Source organism: Lathyrus oleraceus, chromosome 6, assembly GCF_024323335.1.
Source record: "Lathyrus oleraceus cultivar Zhongwan6 chromosome 6, CAAS_Psat_ZW6_1.0, whole genome shotgun sequence".
NCBI classification, from domain to species: Eukaryota; Viridiplantae; Streptophyta; class Magnoliopsida; order Fabales; family Fabaceae; genus Lathyrus; species Lathyrus oleraceus.
This window is the reverse complement of record NC_066584.1, coordinates 134780219-134790519: the sequence shown is the minus strand read 5'-3', so window position 1 is coordinate 134790519 and position 10301 is coordinate 134780219. Positions and strand designations below refer to the sequence as shown.

Here is a 10301-nt window from a genome sequence, read left to right as displayed (position 1 = left end):
AAAGGAGCATTAGAATTTCGTGGCAAGGAGGCAAAGCTTCATCACATATCAGATTCCATTCCACTTCTATTTTCCATTAGGTAATCATCTCTTCCATGGCCATGTTTTGATATATCTACGCTTGCTTACAATGTTCATCACCATTAATCCTTGCATTCTCATATTTCTTTTTCTTATTTAAAATATTTTCTTCATCCATAAAATTACCCAAAAATATTTTTCACTTTTCTTAACGTTTTATTTAATTTTATATAATTTTTATTTTCGTATTATTTTAATATTAATATTTTATTTTAATTATTTATTCTAAATGGTCCATTTTAACACACTTGTTTTTATTGATTTTATTTTTATGACTTAAAATTATTGTTAGCATTTGATTTTTGGAAGGTTGACCACTGTCTCATGGTCAACCTGACCTTTTCTTGGAATTTTATTTCACATTTTCAATTTATTTTGGATTTATTTTTGACCTAGTTTGGTTGGTGGACTTTTAATTCGACTTCTATTTTATTTTAATTAATTCACGTACCAATTTTCATTATTTTAAACATCCTTTTGAGGGATGATGATGTCCTGACCCCACCTTATTTAGTTTAATTTTTCATAATTTTCTTGATTAATTTACTATTTATTCTTGATTTATTTCTAACCTAGCCTTATTAATTGACTTTTGGTTTGACCTATGTTTTGTTTTAATTAATTCATGTGCCAATTTTCATTATTTTTAAAATCTTTTTGGGGGATGATGATGTCCTGACCCCGCCTTATTTAATTTAATTTTTCATAATTTTCTTGATTAGTTTACTATTTATTCTTGATTTATTTCTAACCTAGTCTTATTAATTGGCTTTTGGTTTGACCTATATTTTGTTTTAATTAATTCACGTGCCAATTTTCATTATTTTTAAAATCTTTTTAGGGGATGATGATGTCCTGACCCCTCCTTATTTAGTTTAATTTTTAATAATTTTCTTGATTAATTTGCTATTTATTTGTTATTTTTTAAGTTGACTTGAACTTTCAGTTGACTTCTTTATGATCGATGTTTGACTTAGGGATTGCTTATGACAATTGAAGAGATCTTTTGATCATCTCTCGTTCATCTCATATGCCATGTATTAGAGGCCTTTTACCTTGATTTTATTTGGTCCTTACCTCATTTCCTAATTAAATTATTCAGTGGACCCTTCGTGTGCATATTTTCATCTGTTTGATTCATCTGTTATCTTTTATACTTGTTTCTCTCATTCATGCTTTCTATTGCTTGATTATTTAACATGATCATACTCCCATGCATTGTTTAAATGATCCATTATTTGATTCTTTGGTTTGATTATATATTGTTTATTTATCCGATCTGATTGATAACTGTTGCCTACTTGTATGATGTATGAGGCATATATTTTTATTGTTTGTTTGCCATGAACAATCCCCATTCATAACAAATGTACCCCTCTCCCATAAAGTGTATAATATTTATTTCTTTATTTCTTTAGTCACCTGTTAATACAAGAATTAAAACGAACATCCGATAACCATTTCAAAATAAGATCAAAAGCTCGATCCAACGTCGAGTAATCATTTTCAAAACTTAACAGAATCAGCACGCATTCATCCATCCTCTTGTAAGTCGATTGCCTCAGGCATCGCCATCTACCTGTAAGTCGATTGCCTCCGGCATCGCCATCTACCCTTATCCGTAACTCCTCTCCGGGCTCCATCCGTCGACTCTTGTTCCATTTAGGTAGCACCCATTAGGTAGAACCCTTTGTATGATAACATAGGTAGAATTCCCTTATTCTTTGCATGCTAACATTAGTTAGATGTTCCCCTTTGTAAATCCTAACACATAGGTCCATATTGCATGACAACTCTAGAGAAGAGCTTCCCCACTTTTAGACCTTCCGTGCGTCTCCGATCTTGTGGCATGTCAGTCCGTTCTATTGCAAAGAGGTAACTGCCTAAGACTCGATTCAGCGAGCTGCGACACCTACGGCTAGGACATTGAACACACTGCCCACCCTCCTTTGACACAGTTGGTGTCCTCTTTTGTAAGTCCATGTTCATATGGCAATCCTTAACCCCTAGTTAGGCGAACTACGACAACTCTGATTCTCATGTTCAGATGAGATACGTAGGCACGAGATGCGATGTCTTGCCGAGTTTGACTGACGACTAACAACTAATCCTTGCTTGTTTTCGCCCTTGTTGCGATTTTTTTCTCTCGCCCTCGTTGCGATCGAGACCTTCCCTTTCTCTTACCCTAGTTGCAATCGAGACCCTTGTTCCCCTAGTTAGCCGAACTACGTTTTGCTCTGATTCTCATTCCAGATGAGATACGTAGGCATAAGACGCGACGTCTTACCGAGCACACTTCTCTTTAACCCGTAGGTAGCCGAGCTACGAAGACTCTGATTCTCATATTCAGATGAGATACGTAGGCAGTGGATGCGACATCCTTGCGAGTCATTTTCTTTTAACCTTCCTTTTAGTAAATAGTACTTTAGATATACCTACACCCTTTAGACTAGAACAACACTTATGAAAAGGGCTCCCTATGAGTACCTAGGATGTTTTGGATGCTTAAAATCTTCCCATTGCATAACCAACCCCCTTACCCAGATCTCTGACATTTTTACTAGTTTTTGATTCGATAAAAGTTTTAGGTTTTTGTTCGCTTTCTAACCATTCCTTTGGATAAATAGAAGTGCGGTGGCGACTCGACTTGTATGGTTTACCTTGGATTTAGTCAATATCTCTAATGGTAACGAATACCCCGCTACACGTGCCATCGGGTTTCTCTTACCCACCTCAGATGTGGTTTACGCAGAACATGCTTGCACCAATTGCTCCAGAAACTTCTCGACCGGCCAGTCAGGTTACTCCTCCCGCTATTGATCCGCCCAGACCAGTGGATTATCAGCTCTTGGACGACAGAATAAGGGCAATCGAGGGTTTCTCTGCCTTCGGTTTAGACACTCGAGACCTCTGCCTGGTTCCGAACGTGGTACTCCTACAGAAATTCAAGGTGCCTGACCTTCCGAAGTATAAGGGCCTCAACTGCCCCACAGTCACATCACCATGTACTGTCGGAAAATGGCCTCGTACATCGATAATGACAACCTCCTGATCCATTGCTTCCAGGATAGCTTGTTTGGGGCTTCCTTGGATTGGTACAAGGGCCTAGAGCGCTCAAAGATCCGGTCATGGAGGGATCTCTTTGAGGCATTCTTGAAACAATATAAGTACAAACTTGACATGGCTCCCACAAGGCTTCAACTACAGAATCAATCTCAAAGATCTAATGAAACCTTCAAGGAATATGCTCAACGTTGGCGCGAAATGGCGTCTAGAATTCGGACAACGTTATCTGACAACGAATTGGTAGATATCTTCATGGGTACACTACAAGGGTTGTATTATGAGAAGATGATAGGCAGTTCGTCAACAAATTTTTCTGATATGGTAACCATTGGGGAGCGTGTTGAGAATGGGCTGAAATCAGGAAAAATCACAAACACGACTGCACCGCAGACAACCAACAAGAGGTCGCATGGGGGCTTCGCAAAGAAGAAGAAGGGGGAAGCAAACGCTGTGACGGTGAAGGCTCGCCCCCGATATCAATTTTCGATGGCCCATATGCCATATTATCTGTATCCGTACGCCGCTGCACCTCAATATCAGCAACCGCCATTCCAGTATCAATTGCAGAAAGGTAATCAACAGTCAACACCCGCTCAGAAAAATCCAAACCAATAATATAACCGTGATAATAAAGGATATAATCGAGGTCAGAATAATAGAGGCAATTTTGGTAATCGTCCCCAGTTTGATAAGATCCCTGTGCCATATGCAGAATTAGTGTCGTATCTGATTCACGTGGGGGCTATCGTACCAAGAGAACTTCCAGTAGCCTCTTCTCCCTTTACTCACAGTCACAATCCTAATGCCACATGCTCTTTCCACGCAGGGTATATAGGACATTCCACCGAGGACTGTTGGGCTCTCAAAACGAGGATCCAAGAGTTAATTGATCAAGAGATTCTGTCTTTCTCCGAGGAAAAACCCAACGTGAAGACTAATCCCTTACCAAACCACTGTGGCGCAGCAGTCAATGCTGTGATCGAAGAGGAGGCTACCAAATCTATACTAAGGGCCGAAGAGGTGAAGACTCTGATGTCCATTGTGTTATAAAGGCTTGAACAATTTGGGTTTCTAGAAGGTGTACATGATGATTGCGCAGTATGCGAGTTTGATCCGGACAATTGTGACAAGCTGAGGGGTTGTGTGCAAGAACTGATGGATCAAGGGTTAATACAGTTCTCCAAGTCTCAAGTAGCAGAAGAGGTGGCAGTAATTGAACCAATAACAATTGTGTACAGAAAGAAAAAGGTTGAATCTCCTCCCAAGAGGATTCAGCCGATTCATTTCCGTGTTTCCACTCTGTTCTTGTTTCAAAGTGCCAAGGCAGTGCCTTGTAATTATGAGACTACAGCGTATCTGGGAGGAAAAGAAATTTGCATTCCCGACACAAAAATCGTTAACATTGCTGGAACGGGAGGCATGAATCGGAGTGGCCGTGTATTCGCTCCAAAATACACTCCTAGGGTGTCTCTAGCACCCACAGTTATCCCGCATAAGGAGAAGGTCATTCTTACTCCGACTCCGCAGGCAGGGGAAGTTGTATCTGCCACTCCAAGCATGACAACTGCTCCAATGTTGACAAAAGTTATTGACAATAAAGCTGTAGAATCTGAAACGTCTAAGGGTAAATGGCCGATGGTTGAGAAAGAACAGGTTGAAGATCACAAGAAGATTATCACTTTTGAGGAAATCCAAGAATTCCTCAAATTGATCAAGAAAAGTGATTTCAAGATTGTTGACCGGTTGAACTAGACTCCCTCCAAAATATCAATTTTGTCTTTGCTGTTGAGTTCTGAGGCTCATCGCAAGGCATTGCTGAAAGTTCTAAATGTCGCTCACGTGATGCAAGATATCACGGTCGATCAATATGACGACGTGGTTGCCAATATCACTGCCAATAGGTATATGGGATTTAATGAAGAAGAGCTACATCCCGAGGGGAACGCCCACAACAAAGCATTACACATTTTGATCACATGTACTGACTCTCTCCTATCTCGAGTCCTCGTTGATACTGGTTCTTCGCTTAACGTGTTGCCAAAATCTACATTAAGCCAATTACAGTTTAAGGGGCCCGAGATGAGGACCAACACATTGATCGTTTGAGCTTTCGACAGTTCCCAAAGGCAGGTAATTGGGGAGGTCAATTTTCCTATCTGTGTCGGACCCCACCAGTTCAACATCACTTTCCAAGTCATGGACATCAACCCAACTTACAGTTGTTTGTTGGGATGACCATGGATTCATGCCACTGGGGCAGTCACTTCTACATTGCACCAGAGGCTGAAGTATTTGATAGATGAAAAACTGGTAATGGTATGTGGTGAAGAAGATTTGTTGGTCAGTGAACTCTCCTCCTTCAGATATGTTGAAACAGATGAAGGAATCGTCGAGGTTCCACTCCATTGTTTAGAGTTTGAAGAAGTCAATTATGCTATCGCCAATAACAACCAATCTTCCGCTACCATCCTATCCTCAGCAAAAAGTGCCGAGAAGACATTGGAGAAAGGCCCACTTCCCGGTTGGGGTAAGGTCGTCAATATGGCAGAGAAGTGTGACAAATTTGGTATCGGTTATCACCCGGCAGCATGTAAGGCAAACCCGAAGAAAAAGCAGTTCAACCCGGTCAAGTTCAGCAGTTCCGACTATCAAAATGAGCATACTGTGGCGGTTATTGGAGAGTTCAGCGGTAGCAAGCCAGGGGCACCCAACCTTGTTCGCAGATGTCCTCCAGGGTTCAAGCTTCCCAATTGGACAGCCACCGTGATTCCCATGGTGTACTCGAAAAAAACGTAATGCATTTTGTTTTCTCAATCCCTCGTCCTCGCCCGAGACGAGAGAATAGCTTGTAAGGGCCCTCATGTTTAAAAGTATTATGTGAATAAATAAAAAAGGTACTTTTTTGCATGCAAAACTTGTGCTCCCTTCTTTTAGTTATTTTCCTTTTTCACTAAAAACAATGAAATGACAAAAGATTTCTTTTTCTTTTTTCCACTTTTCTCAAAAAGCATACTAAAATAAGCTCATCATATGCAGAGCAAACAAAACTGTTAATTACAACATGGATAAAATCAATTGTAAATCTGGATTTCCAATCAACCAAGCTGAAGGCGACAGTGAGGAAGATTATGAATTACCGGCTGAACTAGCACGGCTCCTTGAGCACGAAGAAAAAGAGAGTCATCCATACAAAGAACTAGTGGAAGTCATTAACTTAGGTTCTGAAACTAACAAGAAAGAAGTGAAGGTTGGGGCATCTCTTGTCGAGCATGTACACTCCGAGTTGGTAGAGTCCTGCGGGAATATGTTGATGTCTTCGCTTGGTCATATCAAGATATGCCAGGACTAGACACCAGCATTGTTGAACATCACTTGCCACTCAAGCCTGAATGTCCTCCAGTCAAACAGAAGCTCATAAGGACTAGACCCGACATGGCACTCAAGATTAAGGAAGAGGTTAAGAAGCAGCTAGACGCTGGCTTCTTAGCCATTTATGAATATCCGCAATAGGTTGCTAATATCGTTCCAGTTCCGAAGAAAGATGGTACAGTCAGAATGTGTGTAGACTATCGAGACCTCAATAGAGAGAGCCCAAAGGATGACTTCCCTTTGCCTCATATTGATGTTTTGGTTGATAATACAACCCAATTTTCCATCTTTTCTTTCATGGATGGGTTCTCCAGGTACAATCAGATAAAGATATCGCCAAAAGATATGGAGAAGACAACTTTCATCACACCTTGGGGAACTTACTGCTACAGAGTCATGCCATTCGGCTTGAAGAACACATGGGCAACATATCAGTGTGCCATGGTAACCCTCTTCCACGATATGATTCATGAATAGATTGAGGTTTATATGGACGACATGATTGCCAAATCCAGAACTGAAGAAGATCACTTAGTGAACCTGAGGAAATTGTTTGTCAGACTCAGAAAGTTTAAACTGCGCCTGAATCTGACCAAATATATTTTTGGGGTCCGATCCAGTAGGCTCTTGGGTTTCATAGTCAGTCAGAAGGGTATTGAGGTTGATCCCGACAAAGTTCGAGCCATTCAAGAAATGCCAGCTCCCCGAACAGAAAAAGAAGTCTGAGGCTTCCTTGGGCGACTTAATTACATCTCTAGATTCATATCACATTTGACGGCTACCTGCGAACCGATATTCAAACTGTTGAGAAAGAACCAATTGATTGTGTGGAACCACGATTGCCAAGCGACATTCGATAAAATAAAAAAGTACTTGCAAGAACCACCAATCTTGATACCATCGGTTCCTAGTAGGCCTCTCATCATGTACCTCACAGTGCTCGATGAATCTATGGGTTTCATTTTGGGTCAACACGACGACACGGGCAAGAAAGAACATGGTATCTACTATCTCAGCAAGAAATTCACTGAATGTGAGACCCGATACTCACTTTTGGAGAAAACTTATTGTGCTTTGACTTGGGTTGCTCGACGCCTAAGACAATATATGATTTATCATACTACGATATTGATATCCAAGATGGATCTGATAAAGTATATATTCGAAAAGCCTGTTGTTACTGGTAAAATTGCCCGGTGGAAAATGTTGTTAACCGAGTATGATATACAGTATGTGACCCAGAAAGCAATAAACGGGAGTGTTTTGTCTGACTACCTTGCTCACCTGCCTGTAGAAGGTTTTCAACTATTGAGGTTTGACTTTCCAGATGAAGACATCATGTTTATCAGAGACTTCACTATTTCAGGCTTCGAAGTAACCCTTGAGGAAGGCCCCAAACCAGGATCGCGATGGACGCTCGTGTTCGACGGTGCTTCCAATGCTCGAGGCCATGGTATAGGTGTTATTATCACTTCTCCAACCGATTTCCACCTTCCATTTACCTCTAGATTATGTTTTGACTGCACCAACAATATGGCAGAATATGAAGCATGTATCTACGGTTTAGAGGCGACAATCGACTTAAGGATCAAGATTCTTGAGGTATACGGTGATTCAGCTCTGGTAATCAGTCAAGTGAAAGGTGATTGGGAGACTCGGGATAGAAAGTTGATACCTTACAAAGAGCATATCAGAAAACGGATACCCTATTTTGATGAAATCTCTTTCCATCATATTGCTAGGGAAGAAAAATAGTTAGCAGATGCTCTAGCCACGTTGGCATCTATGTTCAAAGTCAAATGGAAGAATGAAGCACCATCCATCCAGATTGACCACTTAGATGAACCAGCACATTGCCTAGCAATCGAGGTCGATCCTGATGATAAACCTTGGTTCTACGACATAAAGACATTTCTGGAGAAACGACAATATCCCGAGGGTATATCCATTACCGATAAGAAAGCTCTGAGGAGACTCTCTTCCAAGTTCTTCCTAAAGGGTGATGTGTTGTACAAAAGGAATTATGATTCTGTACTGCTCAGATGCATGGGTAGACACGAAGCTAGTACGATCATAAGGTCCATACATGAAGGCTGCAAGGGTGTACATGCAAAGGGTCCTGCTATGGCCAAGAAGATCCTTCGGGATGGGTATTATTGGATGACGATAGAGACTGATTGTTACAACTTTGTTAAGAGATGTAACAAGTGCCAAATATATGGTGACAAGATCTTTGTGCCACCAACTCCTTTGAATGTTCTGACTTCTCCATGGCCTTTTTCTATGTGAGGCATCGATATGATTGGGATGATAGAGCCCAAAGCTTCCAATGGACATCGATTCATCCTAGTCGCCATCGATTACTTCACGAAATGGGTCGAAGCTGCTTCATATGCTAATGTCACTCAACAAGTGGTTACCCGATTTATCAAGAAAGAGATAATATGCCGCTATAGGATACCTAGCAAAATCATCACTGACAATGCCAGTAACCTCAACAACAATATGATGAAACAGTTGTGCGAAGAATTTAACATCGAGCACCACAACTCTTCGCCGTACCGGGCCAAGATGAATGGCACCGTAGAAGCAGCCAATAAGAATATCAAGAGAATCATCCAGAAAATGGTCAAGACATACAAGGACTGGCATAAGATGTTACCCTTCGCTCTGCATGGTTACAGAACCTCAGTCCGCACATCCACTGGGGCAACTCCTTACTCATTGGTATATGGGATGGAGGTCGTCCTACCGATTGAAGTCGAGATTCCTTCACTCAGAGTCATCATGGAAGTTGATCTTGATGAAGCTGAATAGGTTCAATCACGGTATGACCAGCTGAATCTGATCAAAGAAAAGCGTTTGGAGGTCGTTTGTCATTGTCAGCTATACCAAAGACGTCTCAAACAAGCTTTTGACAAGAAGGTTCTTCCTCGTGAGTATAGCGTCGGGGAACTCGTGCTCAAAAGGTATTATGCTATTCACCCAGACCCACGAGGCAAATGGACTCCCAACTATGAGGGACCTTTCGTCATTAAGAAGGCCTTCTCAGGTGGGTCTCTAATCCTCACAACAATGGATGGGGAAGACTTCCCTTCGCCAGTGAATGCACACATAGTCAAAAAATATTATGCCTAAAAGTAAATGATGAAAGCCCGCTAGATTAATCTCCGCAAGGTTGATCTAGGCAAAAATGGCTATCCCGATGGACCAAAAAAAATAAGTTGTCCATGAAAAAGTTAGGGAACAAACATAAAGCTCGCTAATTCGAAAACCCGAAAGGGCGACTTAGGTAACAAGGAGCATCTCGGTGGACGAAAAGAATTGAAATGTCTTGGAAAAAGTTAGGGATAAAGGCATTGACTATGATCCTTGCGTCCATATTCTACAAGCTATATATCAGATGGTTAAAGACCAATCCAATCACCGTTAGCCGAAGCAAGGTCTCAGGATTCAGATTCTATGGTAGACTAAGGCTGATGTAATCAATGGAGAAAAATACACAAAATATTTCCCATTGCCATTTCATTTATTTTTCAATTTTTACAACACCCTCATTGAAGGTGTCTGCATCCTTGTACTCACCATATGTACAATCTCATATCAATAAGATCCAGTTATTCCATCAAACATTTTTCTCTTGTGTTTTGTATGCAAAATAATTGATTTGTCTTACTCACATAATGCTTTAAAATTTTGGGGAATAATAAAACCTATACTAAATAGAAACATTTTGCATTACTATTAAGACCCGATAAACTTGAAAGATGACTGGTGACTCAAAA

General features: G+C 40.8%; 1 protein-coding gene across 1 annotated transcript; it reads left to right on the top strand.

Annotated features, from left to right (window-relative positions):
- The first annotated feature begins 7656 nt into the window (after positions 1-7656).
- On the top strand, positions 7657-8271 carry LOC127094409 (uncharacterized). Its single transcript, XM_051033249.1, has one exon. The coding sequence runs from the start codon at positions 7657-7659 to the stop codon at positions 8269-8271; it is 615 nt and encodes a 204-aa protein (XP_050889206.1).
- Positions 8272-10301: the final 2030 nt, after the last annotated feature.